The 18,710-nt window shown below is 46.6% G+C and overlaps 1 protein-coding gene across 3 annotated transcripts in view; it reads left to right on the top strand.

The window, feature by feature from the left end:
* LOC137521970 (beta-1,4-galactosyltransferase 3-like) overlaps nucleotides 1-18,710 on the top strand; it is a 263,991-nt gene that overhangs the window by 233,613 nt on the left and 11,668 nt on the right. For all 3 annotated transcript variants that reach the window (XM_068241947.1, XM_068241949.1, XM_068241948.1), the window contains exons 5-6: nucleotides 3,710-3,832; nucleotides 8,318-8,422. In XM_068241947.1, coding sequence (XP_068098048.1) covers nucleotides 3,710-3,832; nucleotides 8,318-8,422 — 228 coding nt within the window. The remainder of the gene's footprint in view (nucleotides 1-3,709; nucleotides 3,833-8,317; nucleotides 8,423-18,710) is intronic.

The following is an 18,710-nucleotide window of genomic DNA, read 5'->3' on the forward strand; positions in this document are numbered from 1 at the left end:
ATACAGGGAGTGCTGAAGCTTAAAATGGGAATGACGCCCCTTGTTGAACATTTGCATTTGAGGAAGCTAGCACATGCCAGAATTATCTTTATTGTTCTCTTGCAAATAAGACAAGACAAATAACATTTATAGCGCGCTTTTCTCCTGACGGACTCAAAGCGCCAGAGCTGCAGCCACTAGGGCATGCTCTATAGGCAGTAGCAGTGTCAGGGAGACTTGCCAAAGGTCTCCTACTGAATAGGTGCTGGCTTACTGAACAGGCAGAGCTGAGATTCAAACCCTGGTCTCCTGTGTCAGAGGCAGAGCCCTTAACCATTACACCATCCAGCCACTGTTACACCATCCAGGCATAATAAGCCAGCATTTCAGAGCCACGCAGGGCCCCTTTGTCTAGGCAACAATCTGTCTGCCGCTTCAGGGTAAACCTAAAAGATTTAAGCTGGCCATACACTGGCCCGATTTGCCGCCGTTTCGACAGCAGATTCGATCATTGGGATCGAATCTGCTGCCAATCGTTCGCGCTACACGCCGAATTTCGATCCATTTAGTCCGATCCCTTCGATCGCTCCGTGCGGAAAATTACCGTCGATCGCCCACGGGTAGGGAGCGCGTCGCTAGCGTTCAAGTGCCCGACGACCGACGCAATAGAGCGGCAATACATTATCTGCTCCGCCGGCGCGACTACCCCCGGTCACCGCTGCTCCGTGTCCGCGCTGGTCTCCTGCATGCTTCAGTTCCTCCTGCCCGGCAGGAAGTTTAAACAGTAGAGGGCGCTCGACTGTTTAAACTTCCTGCCGGGCAGGAAGAAGTAAAGCATGCTGGACCTGGAGACCAGAGCGGAGAAGACAGCGGAGACCTGGGGACTGGAGTCGCGCCGGCGGAGCAGGTAATGTATGCGGGGGGAGGGGGGAGCGGCGGCACCACCACAACAGATTGTGAACGGTTTCAGGCTGAAACCGATTCACAATCTGTTTGCAGTAAGGGTAGCCATACGATCCCTCTCTGATCAGATTCGATCAGAGAGGGATCTATCTGTTGGTCGAATTCTGATGGCAAATCGACCAGTGTATGGCTACCTTAAGTGTGGAGTCTGTGCTCCTCTTCACATTCACAGATGTGATGGGCATCCAGCAGGCGGCTACAGCTGTAGCATATATCCATATATTCCCCTATAATAGCCCTGGGCCCATATGCAATTGACTTTTTCACATGAGTTTTCTCCTAGGTGAAATGTTCAAACTTGTCAATAAAATGTCTTTTAAACTACCAGAAAGCAAAAAAAAAATACTCAAAATAATTTTGTTAGTACCTTTTTCACCTACTTTTTGGTACTTTTTCCATTGCGAATTGCTAAAAAGTTATTGTAAATCAAAGATGAAAAATTATCTCCTGGGAAAAAAGTCAGGAGAAAAAGTGAATTGCATATGGGCCCTGGTGTCAGTGGGGGCACCTAAAAATCAAAAATAATCTACTCACCTGCCAGGTGACTCCTCTCTCGGCCTCCAGCGTCGCTCCCAGGTCTTCAGGAAAATGGCGGCTGGAGCCCCATACAGGAAACATAAATAGACTCCAGTGCTGGGCTCCGGTTGCCATTTTCCCGTAGCCACAGACACCCGCAGTCAGGTTAGCTGCGGCCGGTGAACTGGTGTGGTGTCCATTGGACGCCGCAAGCCTGTTCACCTCCTAGGGGGACACAATCCAACCCTGCATTGAGATGCTAATGATTTCAAGTTGATGAAAATGTTTTTTCGAATTTAATGCCAGTGTATGCAGTTTAGAAATGTTGGTGGGTGGGCAGTGGGCTGGGAGAGCTGGGGACCCGGCAGGCTGGGAGAGCTGGGAGACCTGGCAGGCGGGGGGCTGGGAGAGCTGGGGGTCCAGCAAGCGGTAGGCTTGAAGACCTGGCAGGCAGTGGGCTGGGAGAGCTGGGGGCCCGACAGGCTGGTAGGGATGGGGACTCGGCAGGCGGTGGGCTGGGAGAGCTGGGGGCCCGGCAGGCTGGTAGGGATGGGGACTCGGCAGGTGGTGGGCTGGGAGAGCTGGGGACTCGGCAGGCGGTGGGCTGGGAGAGCTGGGGGCCCGGCAGGCTGGTAGGGATGGGGATTCGGCAGACGGTGGGCTGGGAGAGCTGGGGACTCGGCAGGCGGTGGGCTGGGAGAGCTATGGGCCCGGCAGGCTGGTAGGGATGGGGACTCGGCAGGTGGTGGGCTGGGAGAGCTGGGGACTCGGCAGGCGGTGGGCATTTTTATTTTGCAGTTTATAAGTTTACTTTCTAATCCTTAAGCAGTCACTCTTTGGACAGGGAAGTAGCAGTAGGGTCTTGGGGACAGGGGGAAGCTGACACCTGAATGTTTGAAAAGTATTTGACAGCCTACTGGAAATGATTGAAGGGGTGAAGTCCTTTTGATACCATTTTCTACCTGTGGAAATTAAATTATTGGTGGAGGTGCAAACTATATCCTTATCTTTGATCAGCTAGGAAATACTGTCAACAATGGGGTTGTCACCTGTAACGTGGACTAGAGAACTCTTTTTCATGTATGTGGATGTTAGATCTCTGGAAATCCAATTATGACTGAGGAGGTAATTAAATCTAGGTCCCCCCCGTCCACACAGGCTTACAGCCTCGAGGCGAATATTTCATTATAAAAACCAGGGGACAGCTACCTCAAATCAGTCTCCTCCTGACGGTAGCGGCAGCTGGTCTCCTGGCCCAAGCTAGTGGACTCCTGGTCTAACCAGAATTGTGTCCGTCCACAAAAGTCCAAGGTTCTTCTATCTGGATTCCTGTATTTTGGTAAGCAAACTGCTTGGTGTGTATCTTTGTAACCTCTTATTTTTGTAACTTTTATCTTTGTAACTTTTTTATTTTTGTACATCTTTTGTATATATTAAGTTCTGCATTGTTCCTCGTTTTTATGGAATATTAAATCGTTATTTAATAAGCTTGACTTCTGCTGTGCTAAACTAACACTCATAGCCTAGAAGAGATTGAAGTGTGTATAAGTCCATGCCTATTTGTATGCTTGAGCAACACTACCATATGAAATTGTAATTGCATTGTGTGTGGGGGCGTTTATCATACGTTGGCCTAAAGCGCGCAGCTGACCCAAAGTACGAAAAACGCCAGTGCGAGTAGCGACAGCAGAGTGGCTAACAGTCGTTCGGAACGACTATTAGTGGTTTTGCTTCACTACAGTGTAAGATTGCAACTGTGTGTGTGGGTGTGTGGCGTTCCAGTATTCGGCCTAAGCGCAAAGCTGACCCGAATACGACAACGCGGATTGCGCGCTGAGGACTCGACAGCAGAGTGGAAGTGTCTAGCGAACCGCTAGTGGTGGCAGTGAGAGGTGTTCTGAGGGGTCCCAGCCTTGTTTTAGCTCAAATAAGGCTGCTCCCCGCTTGATCTGGTCAAACCCGCAGTCGGGAACCGTATACGCAGGCGTGCCGCGGGCCGGTTCCTGACATAATTGGTATCTTCCTGATTTAAAACTTCTTGCTTGGACATGGAAGGAAGTAAATAAATATCTGATATTTGGAGGTATCCGATTTCAGCAATCGCTCCCAGGCAGCAGAGAAGAGAAAGCCCATTAAACTTTGTTTGCCGATAGGATTATTTACTTTGAGCTGATTTCTTCCTCGTGAATGTCTGATAAGGGATCACTGTCACCTTTCACATGCTTTAACATTGATATTTCTTTTTTTCTAGGTTGCCTTATAAATCGTACTTTGGGGGGGTGTCTGCGCTGACCCCCGAGCAGTACATGAAAATGAATGGATTTCCAAACAACTACTGGGGGTGGGGCGGCGAGGACGATGACATCGCTGTCAGGTGAGTTCCACGCTTCGTGTGACAGTTGTGATAGTTGTCATTTCCCTGCATTGGCCCCCAGTGAGGCGTCTGATCCTTTTCAGGGACCGTTATAGCACGGATGTTTCTTTTAGGGGGCGGATCTGCATTGTGCAATACGATGTTTCTTTTAGGGGGCGGGTCTGCATTGCGCTATCCGATGTTTCTTTTAGGGGGCGGGTCTGCATTGGGCCATCTGATGTTTCTTTTAGGGCCGGGTCTGCATTGTGCAATACGATGTTTCTTTTAGGGGGCGGGTCTGCATTGCGCTATCCGATGTTTCTTTTATGGGGCGGGTCTGCATTGCGCTATCCGATGTTTCTTTTAGGGGGCGGGTCTGCATTGCGCTATCCGATGTTTCATTTAGGGGGTGGGTCTGCATTGCGCCAACCGATGTTTCTTTTAGTAGACTGGTCTGCATTGCACCATCCAATATTTCTTTTAGGGGGCAGGTCTGCATTGCACCATCTGATGTTTCTTTTAGGGGGCGGGTCTGCATTGGGCCTTCAGATGTTTCTTTTAGGGGGTGGGTCTGCATTGGGCCATAGGAAGTTTCTTTTAGGGGCGGGTCTGCATTGGGCCATCCGATGTTTCTTTTAGGGGGTGGGTCTGCATTGGGCCATCCGATGTTTCTTTTAGGGGGTGGGCCTGCATTGGGCCATAGGATGTTTATTTTAGGGGCAGTTCTGCATTGCTCCATCCAATGTTTCTTTAAGTGGACGGATCTGCATTGAGCCTTCCGATATTTCTTTTAGGGGGCGGGTCTGCATTGCACCATCCGCTGTTTCTTTTAGGGGGACTTGTCTGCATTGCGCCATCCGCTGTTTCTTTTAGGGGGACTTGTCTGCATTGCGCCATCCGCTGTTTCTTTTAGGGGGACTTGTCTGCATTGCGCCATCCGCTGTTTCTTTTAGGAGATGGATCTGCATTGTGCAACACAATGTTTCTTTTAGAGGACGGGTCTGCATTGCGCCATCCTATGTTTCTTTTAGGGGGCAGGGCTGCCGGACCGGTCATTGCTCAAGCTCCTGCCAAACTAGATCTGATCTGCAGAAATGTGACCTGATCTCCACCTTTAATACATTTCAGGCCACATTCCTCCTAGTTTCACAGATACTTCCACTGCAATGTGTACTTTTCCACCACAAAAGGCTTTTGTGTCATTTAATATGATCTCTACCTTATTCAGAAGCTGTAAAAGCAAATGTTTACCAAGGCAAGGCAATGTATGAACGATAAAAATCCATAAACTTGACAGATCTATAAAGTTAAGCTTATTTAAAAAATACACAATTTGTACTCTACAAACTTAACTATTGTTTATTTAAGCTTAATTCTGAAGCCTTTTACACAGGCAAAATGAGTCATTGAAAATGAATGAGCTGCTGCAGACAGTCGTTGACTGAGAAATGGCCTAAAGGTAACGATTAACAATGGTCCTCGGCCACAACATACAATCTAATCTTTTATCAGATCTTTTTCACCAGCCTTGATAAAGGGGTCTGTTACTACCCTGTTTCCTTGAAAATAAGCCTAAAGGCAGCAATACGCTGGTTGATTGCCACCCGATCGACCAGCAGATAGATCCCTCTGTGATTTTTAATCTGATCAAAAAGGGATCTATTGACTGCCAACAGATTTTGAATCGATTTCACGATGAAATCGGTTCACAATTTGTGGAACTGCCGCCGCCCCCTGCATACGTTATCTGATCCGGCCGGCGAGTCCCCCGGTCTCCGCTGTCTCTTCTTCGCTCTGGGCTTCAGCTTCACTTCCTGTCGGGGGAAGTTTAAACAGTAGAGGGCGCTCTACTGTTTAAACGTCTCCCGACAGGAAGTAAGTGAAGCCAGCCGAAGCCCAGCGTGGAAAAGGAACAGCGGAGACACGCGCCGGCGGAACAGGTAATGTATTGCCGCTAGCGTCGATCGTCTGACATTCGAATGCCGCTATCGACGGACTCCTGACCCGCCGGCGATCAAGGGAAATTTTCCGCACGGACGGATCGACGGAATCGATCAATTCCGGGCGGAAATCGGTCGATCGGTCAGCATTTGCATATCGATTTCACAGCAGATTCGATCAAAGTGATCGAATCTGCTGTCTATCGGCGGGAAATTGAGTAAGTGTATTGGCACCATTATGCTAGGTACACGCAGTAAAATTTTCTGTTAGATTTACCTGTCGGGTAGATTTTTTTTCCAACATGTTGGAAAAAAAATCTATCTGGCAGAAAATCTAACACAAAAAAGGAATGGTGTGTACCTGGCATTAGAGCAAATCAACGTTACCAGGTGCTTCTGCGTCGACGTGTGTTGGACCAGAAGTCATGCAAGTCTATGGCGATGCAGGTTTTTTAAAATGCCCGCCCCAGTTTTTCACATCACGCATGCGCAGAAGCTTATTTTAGCGATACACTTCCGTGCACATGATCTCTTTGGCCACAGGAAGTGAGCATCACTCCCTGATTGGCTCGCTGCCTGACAGGGATTACCGTGTGCTAATGCGGTAGTCCCCGTAGGTTGTTTTCTGCAGTGCGGTCACCACTAACGCCAATCCGCAGTCTGAAACCGGCCTCAGCATAGTTGCGTAGTTAGGTTTGGTTCTTAAAGCACTTCCATCCAGCAAGTCCAACAAGAATAAAAAAAACTAAAATAAATAAGTGTAAAAACAAAAACTTACAAGGCTTGGGCCAATTAATCTTTAAGGGAAAAATATTCCGTCCCGACTCCAGATGGCAGTCAGATAAAATCCCTGGATCAACTCTGTTGGGAATTTCCCAATAATTAGGACATGATTTTTCAGGATTTCTGACAGTGCTCAAAATGTAAGCCCTTCTCCAAAAATAAGCCCTAGTTACATTTCATAAACAGTGTCCAGGCAGCTAGCGTATACGTAGAAGAAACTACCAGTCAGTTGGCAACAGAATGCAGCAGCACAAAGAAATCAGACACCCTCTAAAGAACCAGATTCAAAAGACCCCACGAGACCCAAAACCATGAGGATTTGCTAATACTGAGCTCTCGGTATTGTTGTACATGGGAGAAGGAAATTGTTACAAGAAAAGCATGATGAAATTCAGGGTTTGGAGAGTTGTGATGATGTTCCAGAATGTGATGATCGTTTTGAATATTTTCATTTTTTTTTAACTCTAAGAATAAACATAGACTATTGTTCACCTGAAAATAAGGCAAAATTTACAGTATATACGTGCTCATAGGCTGACCCACAGATAAGCCCACCTATGCAGAGTGCTACCTTATCTCACCATGCAGAGCGCATGTTGGGCTGTGTCAGGGAAAGCAGAACTACCGGTCCTCACTCCAGCTTGCTTCCTATCGTCTCCCCGGGAACTACTCAATTGGCCGCCTTAGCTCCACGCTCACTGTCATGTGACCGCAGTGACCCTGGAGCTCAGTCATGTGACCACAACGTGCCTGGAACACTGTCACGTGACCCTGGAGCTTAGTCATGTGACCGCAACGAGCCTGAGCACTGTCTCATAACCTTGAAGCTCGGTCATGTGATTGCAACAAGCCTGGAGTACTGTCGAACGAACACAGTGACCCTGGAGCTCTGTCATGTGGCCGGAACGAGCTTGGAACACTGTCACGTGACCCTGGAGCTCAGTCATGTGACCGCAACTAACCCTGAAGCTCGGTCATGTGATCGCAACGAGCCCGGAGCACTGTCATGTGATCGCACTGCCCCTGGAGTTCGGTCATGTGACCGGGAACGAGCCTGGAGCACTGTCATGTGATCGCACTGCCCCTGGAGCTCGGTCATGTGACCAGAACGAGCCCGGAGCACTGCCATGTGATCGCACTGCCCCTGGAGCTCGGTCATGTGACCGGAACGAGCCCGGAGCACTGTCATGTGATCGCACTGCCCCTGGAGCTCGGTCATGTGACAAGAACGAGCCCGGAGCACTGCCAAGGTTTCTTTATGAGAGAGTTCTTTGTGGGAGAAGGTATAAAGGGGAAGGGGGAGGAGAGTAGTATGGCCAAACAAAGACCATTCCTGACTTCCACTCTGGAACTCCAGTCCAAACTTTTTGTTTACCGTAGTTACGGGGAAGCATGGGAGCCATTATTGCTATATAGCAGTGGCTGGAAAGTGTAATGGTTAAGGGCTCTGCCTCTGACGCAGGAGACCTGGGTTCGAATCTCGGCTCTGCCTGTTCAGTAAGCCTGCATCTATTCAGTAGGAGACCTTGGGCAAGACTCCCTAACACTGCTACTGCCTATAGAGCGCGTCCTAGTGGCTGCAGCTCTGGCGCTTTGAGTCCGCCAGGAGAAAAGCATGATATAAATGTTCTGTGTTTGTTTGATATAGTCTTTACAGACTTTAAGTCTTTATTGCCATTAGAGATATCATCAAAATAAAGTTTCGATTGGAGTTGTACTTTTAAAAAAATGAAAATCACCATGCACCTAATTTGCATCCATTTGTCGTCGTCTTTTCCGGCAGAGTTGCGCTCAGTGGCATGTTGATATCCCGACCCTCAGTCCGTCACGGAAGGTACAAGATGATAAAACACGGACACGACAAAGGCAACGAGCAGAACCCGAAGAGGTAAGAACTACCACTAAACTATCACTTTGTCACAGGAGACCACTGTATAAAATAGAATTATTAAAGTCTAAAGGCTGGCTTCCATCTTTACTGTTTCTCTGTGTGACATCACTTTTAGGGCCTGTTCAGACTATATGCGTTCCTAGCCGTTTTCAGGGAACGCGTACTGGTACCAAAAACGCATAGAAACGGCTCCTAATGCTTTTGAATGGGCTAGTTCACATGTATGCGTATGAGACGCATACGTTTCTCATCCGCATTGCTGCACGCAGTTCTGTGCTATACGCATAGAAACGGACGCCATGAAAGTCTATGGACGCGTATCAAAAATGCGTACTATTGCGTTTTTAGCGTCCGTTTTCCTCTGCGGTTCCCATAATTCTTTTTTTCCCCTGGGTCACGTGTTTGTGCAAAACGCAATAGAAAACGCATTCAAGCGCAAGAAAAACGCATGCGTTTTTCAACTGGCGTTTCTTTGAATTTATACGCGTTCTACAAATGCAGCAAGTATGAACAGGCCCTTAAGGTGCGTACACACGCCTGATTTCTTCAAACTATAGGTCGTCAGTTCTGTCGGGCTGATGAGGCTGGTTTTGAATGATCTGCTCGGCCAAAACCAGCCTTATCAGCCTGCCCACAGACTGTACACACGGGGGAAACTGTCGTCAGACGGCCACCCCGCCGGCGGGTCTGACGATCCATAGTTTTGTATGTAGCTTTACCCTTTTATTTAGTTTGTTCTAACTCAGCTCAGTGTTACATTTTCCTCCATTCAGCCACAGCTTAAGGTGCGTACACACGCACGACAGCAGCCAACGACGGGTCTGCCGGCACCTCCCGCTGGGCGGGTTTTCAGCAGACTGTAGTGCATGTGTACAGTCTGTCGGCGGACTGATAAGGCTGTTCCTGAACGATCCGCCACAGTGGATCTACCAGCCTTATCAGTCCGCCGACAGACTGTACACGCGCACTACAGTCTGCTGAAAACCCGCCCAGCGGGAGGTGCCGACGGACCCGTCATTGGCTGCTGTCGTGCGTGTGTACGCACCTTAACTGTCTCTCCCTCAACAAACATCACCTAGACAACAGGCTTACATTACTGTCCAAACGTTTCAAAGGGAAGGGAGGTATTCAATGAACTACCTTCTGGTCATAGTTTCTTTATCTTATCCAAAAATTGGAAGCTTTCTGTTTTTTGCATGCTGAGATAAGCTTGTTACTGTAGCCAAAAAAAAAAATCCTGGCACAATCCTGCTGGCACTGCACAGCTCCTGCAGTTAAGGCAGCCATTCACTGGTCAATAGCCAACAGGTCGACCAACCGATAGATTCCTCTCTGATCGAATCTGAACACAGATGGATCTATTGGCTCATTACTGCACACAGATTGTGAATCGATTTCAGCTTGAGTTCGATTCGCAATCTGTGGAGCTGCCGCCTGCACCCCCAGCCAGCAGCGATACATTACCTGTCTGCCGGCGTGAGTCCCTGGTCAGTGCTGACAATTTCTCCGGCTGGCCTGTCTCCTCTTCACTTCCTGTCCCGTCCTGTGATGAGCGGAAGTACAAACAGTAGAGGGCGCTCCACTGTTTGAATTTCAGCTGGTCACAGGAAGTGGAGAGGAGACAGGCCAGCCGGGGACTCGCGCCATAGGACAGATAATGGATCGCTGCCGTTATGCTGCGTTGGTTGTCGCCAAATCGATCGCCGCTAACGACGCATTACCGACCCCGCCCGCGATCAAGCAAAATTTTCCACCGGGACAGATCGACTGAATCGATAGATTTCGGATGGAAATCAATCGATCGGTCAAGATTTGCGTTATCAATTTCACTGCAGATTCAATGACAGTGATCGAATCTGCTGTATATCAGCGGGAAATCGGCGTAGTGTATGGGTAGGTTTAGACAACCAGACCAGGTAAGACGGAAGAAAATTTGTGGGAGGTAGAGACCTATTTTAGAAAAGAGAGATGGGGGGAGGGGATACATACTGTATATATTGGGGGCACTAACGTTTTGGGGGGCAATTTTTTATTTTTTACAACCCCTTTTAAATCACTACCAACAATATTTCATCTATTATAAAAGAGTGGAAAAAGCTGAGAGTGCTATTGCTAAAACTGTAAAATCACTCATACACACTCACTTACTGAAGATATTATTAATCGAACAGCTCTTAAAGAGACTCTGAAGCGAGAATAAATCTCGCTTCAGACCTCATAGATAGCAGGGGCATGTGTGCCCCTGCTAAAACGCCGCTATCCCGTGGCTAAACGGGGGTCCCTTACCGCACAAATCCCCTCCGAGCAGCCGGGGATCTCTTCCTGGTTGGGGCAGGGCTAACCGCCGCAGCCCTGCCTCCCGCGCGTCTGTCAGCGCGTATCTCCGCCTCTCCCCCGCCCCTCTCAGTCTTCCTTCACTGAGAGGGGCGGAGGAGAGGCGGCGATGCGCCGCTGATAGGCGCGACTAGAAGCTGGGCTGCAGCCGATAGCCCTGCCTCTAGGAGCAGCAAAATCTACGACCAATTGGGTCGTTGATTTTGCCGTGAGGCGGGGGGGTTGGGGGTGAAGGGACCCCCGTTTAGCGCGGGATAGCGGCGTTTTAGCAGGGCACCCGTGCCCCTGCTAACTATGAGCTCTGAAGCGAGAATTATTCTCGCTTCAGTGTCTCTTTAAAGGACAACTGAAGTGAGAGGGGTATGGAGGCAGCCATATTTATTTCCTGTTAAACAATACCAGTTGCCTGGCTGTCCTGCTGATCTATTTGGCTGCAGCAGTGTTAGAATTATCACACCAGAAACAAGTATGCAGCTAATCTTGTCAGATCTGACAAAAATGCCAAACATCTGATCTGCTGCATGCTTGTTCAGGGGCTATGGCTAAAAGTATTAGAGGCAGAGGATGAGCAGGACAGCCAGGCAACTGGTATTGCTTAAAAGGAAATAAATATAGCAGCCTCCATGTCCCTCTAACTTCAGTTGTCCTTTAACCTCTGACAGGTTTTGGATTAGCCCACTTCCTCATGGGGGATTCTCATGTTTTCCTTTAGTTTAAAAAGCATTTCCTGGTCAGCAGTGGCACCGTCCTACTGCCATAATTGTGACACTCAAAGTAGCTCAGCCTGCATCTTCGAATAGGTCCTGGCCAGGGACTATTTTTGAGAAGGATCATGCAAATTTTCAGAATCCCCCAGAGGAAAACCTGTCACAAAGTCTAGAGATATCAGTTTAATAACTTCTACTAAAAGTGACAGCTACTTAGGAAAAAAGCCATTTAAAGTGCAGTTCATTCTGGGACAAGCGTAGACCTTAAATCGAACTCAGAACTTCCTCTTTGCTCTTAAAGATAAGCAACAGCATAATAGCCTTTACAGAAAAACATGTGTCTGCTTTCATGGAAGCAGACATAGGGTTAATATCCTGTGTTTACTGATAAGCTGCTCTGCTGTGGCAGAGGAGATTCCTGAGCTGATGCAGCTGAGAGATCAAATTACAACTTGTGATTGGTCCCAGATGAGGGGGGATTAGACAGGCTAAACTCTCTCAATACATACAGGGTACATTTCTCTGTGTTTTCTGTCCTGTGCAAGAGTTCAGGTCCACTTTAAAAATCTGTGTACATGTGTATTTTACAAGTTTTTTTGCCGTAGCCAAGTTAAATAAATAAAATGACTGCCTGCGCATTTCCTTGTACTCGTCTGATAATAAAACAGTATAAGTCACAATAATAACAACATTCTGTGGCATTTCGCGGAAGAGGTGGAATAGCGATATGTCATTTTTATTCAGAGAATACACCCACTATCAGGCAACAATACAGGCTTTACAATAAAACTCCTTCAGGATGATCTCAGTCTGGGCGTCGGCAGTTACTGAAATCTACACGTAATCCTGAGGCGGGTGTAGTAACCTCTGTAGATGCCCCTTCAGGGATGCCTCCAACCCCCGTACTGCTACAGGGGCAAAAATACAAGCGTGTGCAGGCCAACCACCTCGCTGCAACCCACCTTATCACTGGTATAAAAAAGGAGCAAGGAAACCCTGCTAATTAAAGCACTGTACACCTAAAGGAGTTATCAGGCAACAAAAAAAAAGTGTTTCACTTACCTGGGGCTTCTACCAGCCCCATGCAGCCATACTGTGCCCTCGTAGCCACTCACTGCTGCTCTAGTCCCCCTCCGTCAGCTAGTTTAGTTTTTGCCGACCTCGGGGTCGGAGGACCGCATTGCGTACATTTTTACGTATTCCCACTGGTGCAGGAACATTAACACATACATTTTTACGCGTTAGTGGTTTAACTTACGCGTTAAACCACTAGCACGCGTAAAAATGTTATCACATACTTAAGTGCTCCTTAACCATTTCCGGACCGCAGTGATAGAGATCTACGCCCTGTTTTGATGGGCTCCTGGCTGGCAAGGCGTAGATCTCTATCACCGGCGCCGCCGCTCCCCGCCGCGATCGCGCGCACCGAACCGGCTGCACTTAGCTGTCTTATGACAGCTAAGGCTTCCGGGTATCGGCAGGAGCCGTCACTGATTGGCTCCCTGCCGTGTGATCGCTGTGAGCCAATCACAGCGATCACCCTCCGAAAGGCAACATAGTTGCCGTTCCGCCTCCCTCTCCGCCTCCCTCTCCCTGTCACTGTGGATCTTGTGTGACAGGGAGAGACGCACAGCCTGCAGCCGTGACAGGCTGTGCGATTTTAGTGTAAAAATAAACTTTTTTCCAGCTCTCCCCCCCCCATGTATCCCTTGATCCCCTCCCAACCACCTATATATAGATCTATATATATATATATATAGATCTATATATATATATATATATATAGATCTATATATTTATAGATCTATATATATATATAGATCTATATATATATATATATAGATCTATATATATATAGATCTATATATATATAGATCTATATATATAGATCTATATATATAGATCTATATATATATAGATCTATATATATATATAGATCTATATATATATATATAGATCTATATATATATAGATCTATATATATATATATAGATCTATATATATATAGATCTATATATATATATAGATCTATATATATATATATAGATCTATATATATATAGAGATCTATATATATATAGATCTATATATATAAATAGATCTATATATATATATATAGATCTATATATATATATATAGATCTATATATATATAGATCTATATATATATAGATCTATATATATATAGATCTATATATATATAGATCTATATATATATATAGATATATATATATATATATATATATATATATATATATATATATATATATATATATTACTGGATTGTGATTTTAACCACTTGCCGACCGCCCCTACCTAGGGGCGGCGGCAAAGTGGAGCCCGCAACGACCGCAATACGCCGATCGGCGGCGGCTCGTTGCGGACTAGCTGCCGGGGATCGCACGCTGGATGTGCCCACCCGCGACGTCAACCCGCCAGCCAATTAGCAGCGGCGGCGGGTTGTTAACCCCCGATCTTCCACATGTAAAGCGGATAATACGCTTTGTAATGTATACAAAGCGTATTATACAGGCTGCCTCCTGCCCTGGTGGTCCCAGTGATTGAGGGACCACCAGGGCAGGTTGCAGCCCTCCTAGTAAGTACCCAAGCACACTGATCCTGCCCCCTGATCGCCCACTGCACCCATCAGACCCCCCCTGCCCACCCCTGGGACACCTGTTTGCACCCAATCACCCCCCTAATCACCCATTAATCACTCCCTGTCACTATCTCAACGCTATTTTTTAGATTAGGTCCTAAACTGCCCCCTGGGGGCTCCTGAACACACCCCCCCCACACCCTTAGATCCTCCCTAGACCCTCCCCCCTGTGTACTGTATACATCTATTCTTCCCTATAATCACCCACTGATCACCTGTCAATCACCCATCAATCACCCCCTGTCACCACCTGTCACTGCCACCCATCAGATCAGACCCTAACCTGCCTTTTGTGGGCACCTGATCACCCACCCACACCCTCAGATTGCGTGCAGACCCACCCTCAGATCACCTCTGAAAGTGCATTGTTTACATCTGTTCTCCCCTCTAATCATCCACTGATCACCCATCAATCACCCCGTCACCACCTGTCACTGCTACCCATCAGATCAGACACTAATCTGCCCCTTGCGGGCACCCAATCACCTGCCCACACCCTAAATTAGCCCCCCAGACCCCCTCTGATCAACTCGCCAGTGCATTGCTTGCATATATTCTCCTCTGTAATCACCTACTGATCACCTATCAACCACCCCGTCACCCCCTGTCACCACCTGTCACTGCTACCCATCAGATCAGGCCCTAATATGCCCCCTGCGGGCTTCTGATCACCCGGCCAAACCCTCACCCGCCCCACCGCAGTGACAGAAATTTTTTTTCTGATCACTGCTGGTACGACTTAATTGCCATGTCCAGGTCATGATTTGAGAACATTCCTGCACTTTAGTGCCAATACAACCTGTCATCTAAGAAGCCACCCTGCTTATGACCGGTTCCACAAAATTCGGCCCCTCATAGACCACCTGTCATCAAAATTTGCAGATGCTTATACCCCTGAACAGTCATTTTGAGGCATTTGGTTTCCAGACTACTCCTCGTGGTTTTGGGCCCCTAAAATGCCAGGGCAGTATAGGAACCCCACAAGTGACCCCATTTTAGAAAGAAGACACCCCAAGGTATTCCGTTAGGTGTATGACGAGTTCATAGAAGATTTTATTTTTTGTCAAAAGTTAGCGGAAATTGATTTGTATTGTTTTTTTTCACAAAGTGTCATTTTCCACTAACTTGTGACAAAAAATAAAATCTTCTATGAACTCACCATACACCTAACGGAATACCTTGGGGTGTCTTCTTTCTAAAATGGGGTCACTTGTGGGGTTTCTATACTGCCCTGGCATTTTAGGGGCCCTAAACCGTGAGGAGTAGTCTAGAAACCAAATGCCTCAAAATTACCTGTGAATAGGACGTTGGGCCCCATAGCGCACCTAGGCTGCAAAAAAGTGTCACACATGTGATATCGCCGTACTCAGGAGAAGTAGTATAATGTGTTTTGGGGTGTATTTTTACACATACCCATGCTGGGTGGGAGAAATCTCTCTGTAAAGGGACAATTGTGTGTAAAAAAAATCAAAACATTTTAATTTACAGAGATATTTCTCCCACCCAGCATGGGTATGTGTAAAAATACACCCCAAAACACATTATACTACTTCTCCTGAGTACGGCGATACCACATGTGTGACACTTTTTTGCAACCTAGGTGCGCTAAGAGGCCCAACGTCCTATGAGTACCTTTAGAATTTCACAGGTCATTTTGAGGCATTTGGTTTCTAGACTACTCCTCACGGTTTAGGGCCCCTAAAATGCCAGGGCATTATAGGAACCCCACAAGTGACCCCATTTTAGAAAAAAGACACCCCAAGGTATTCAATTAGGTGTATGGGGAATTCATAGAAGATTTTATTTTTTGTCACAAGTTAGTGGAAAATGACACTTTGTGAAAAAAACAATAAAAATCAATTTCCGCTAACTTGTGAAAAAAAAATGAAATCTTCTATGAACTCCCCATACTACTAACGGAATACCTTGGGGTGTCTTCTTTCTAAAATGGGGTCACTTGTAGGGTTCCTATACTGTCCTGGCATTTTAGGGGCCCTAAACCGTGAGGAGTAGTCTAGAAAATAAATGCCTCAAAATGACCTGTGAAATCCTAAAGGTACTCATAGGACTTTGGGCCCCTTAGCGCAGTTAGGGTGCAAAAAAGTGTCACACATGTGGTATCGCCGTACTCAGGAGAAGTAGTATAATGTGTTTTGGGGTGTATTTTTACACATACCCATGCTGGGTGGGAGAAATATCTCTGTAAATGGACAATTGTGTGTAAAAAAATCAAAAGAAATCTCATTTACAGAGATATTTCTCCCACCCATCATGGGTATGTGTAAAAATACACCCCAAAACACATTATACTATTTCTCCTGAGTAAGGCGATACCACATGTGTGACATTTCTTTTGCAGCCTAGGTGCGCTAAGGGGCCCAAAGTCCTATGAGCACCTTTAGGCTTTACAGGGGTGCTTACAATTTAGCACCCCCCAAAATGCCAGGACAATAAACACACCCCACAAATGACCCCATTTTGGAAACTAGACACTTCAAGGTATTCAGAGAGGGGCATGGTGAGTCCGTGGCAGATTTCATTTTTTTTTGTCACCAGATAGCAGAAATGGAAACTTTTTTTTATTTATTTTTTTTGTCACAAAGTGTCATTTTCCGCTAACTTGTGACAAAAGATAAAATCTTCTATGAACTCACCATGCCTCTTAGTGAATACTTTGGGGTGTCTTCTTTCCAAAATGGGGTCATTTGGGGGGTATTTATACTATCCTGGAATTCTAGCACCTCATGAAACCTGACAGGTGCTCAGAAATGAGAGAGATGCTTCAAAATGGGAAAATTCAATTTTTGCACCATAGTTTGTAAACGCTATAACTTTTACCCAAACCAATAAATATACACTGAATGGGTTTTTTTTAATCAAAAACATGTTTGTCCACATTTTTCGCGCTGCATGTATACAGAAATTTTACTTTATTTGAAAAATGTCAGCACAGAAAGTTAAAAAAATCATTTTTTTGCCAAAATTCATGTCTTTTTTGATGAATAGAATAAAAAGTAAAAATCGCAGCACCAATCAAATAGCACCAAAAGAAAGCTGTATTAGTGACAAGAAAAGGAGGTAAAATTCATTTAGATGGTAGCTTGTATGACTGAGCAATAAACCATTTAAGCTGCAGTGGTCTGAATGGAAAAAAGGCTCTGGTCCTTAAGGGTGAAAAGACTGCGGTCCTTAAGTGGTTAAGTATGTGATAACTCCAAATCATAACAGCAGAAAAAGTTTTGAATGCAGGATTAGCATCTTTATCACTTAATACACTCAGACCAGTTGCTGGTGAAATTTGAATTTTTTGGTGACAATCCCGCTTTAAAGTGAGCCTGAAAGAAAATGTAAAAAACCCAGATACTTGCCTAAGTAGAAGGAGACTCTGGGTCCTATAGAGGTCCCCAACCTGTGGTCCGCGGCCCACTGCTGGTCCGTGGGACGTTTGCAGTTGGGCTGCAGGACAGTCCTCTTGCCTGCTACCCCAAGCCCCCCACCCCCCTCCCTGCTGTTACTTTAACTGGCGGCTGCTCAGCGGATCGTTCAGAAGCAGCCTTATCAGTCCGCCGACAGGGCGTACACACGCGCATACTGTCACCTGAGAGTCCACCCAGCGGGAGGGTCTTACAGACCCGTCGTTGGCGGCCGTAGTGCGTGTGTACGCACCTTTACTCTGCCTGAAAAAGTTAATATTCAGCTATTCAACTGACAGTTTATCTCAAGTGTGGACCCAGGCTACTGATAAGGAATTCCAGCCATAAAATACTTGGCTCTAGGAAAGCCAGTTCTCTGCCAGGAAATAAAAAACAGGTTAATAGTTCATAGAGCACTCTGAGACACAGACTGACTGTTACATTGAGCTGAGACAAAACAATACATCTGCTTTTTTAAAAAGTTTTTAAGCATAACATAAAACGGTGGGGTATCTAAAAGCCATTCTTAAGAGTAGGAAGATCGAAACAATTGTTTGTCTTCAATTTGTTTTCACTTAAAGTGTACCGGTTTGACCTGGCAGAACTAAAGATCTCACCACCAGTCATACATTTCAGAATGTAAACAGTTTTGCTTTAAAGTGAACCTTAAGTCTATAAAAAAATGAGTTTTACTCACCTGGGGCTTTCCTCAGCCCCCTGCAGCTGATCGGTGCCCTCGCCGTGTCCCCCCGATGCTCCTGTCCCCACCGGTGGCTACTTCCGGTTTTGCTGTCACCAGCTGTCAGGCTGGGAACGCGAGTGATTCTTCGCGTTCCCTGCCACAATATCGCCCCCTATACTGCTATTGCGGCAAGGAAGGCCGCAATAGCAGTATAGGGGGTGCTATTGTAGCTGGGAACTCAGAGAATCACTCGCGTTCACAGCCTGACGGCTGGTGACTGCAAAACCGGAAGTAGCCGCCGGCGGACTTAGCGGACAGCTAACCTCCACTTTGCATGTAACACGTGTAGTTTAGCTTTAAGTCCAGGGAGACTTGTAGTACAATCCTGTCCATATTTATCAGTGCACTATATATATGTGCATCAGTCAGATTGCTGCTTCACCTTGAATTCTGGATCCGAGATGAACTTTTACTCATTGCATAATTGTGTCC

The sequence above is a fragment of the Hyperolius riggenbachi genome, chromosome 6 (assembly GCF_040937935.1).
Source record: "Hyperolius riggenbachi isolate aHypRig1 chromosome 6, aHypRig1.pri, whole genome shotgun sequence".
Taxonomy (NCBI): Eukaryota; Metazoa; Chordata; class Amphibia; order Anura; family Hyperoliidae; genus Hyperolius; species Hyperolius riggenbachi.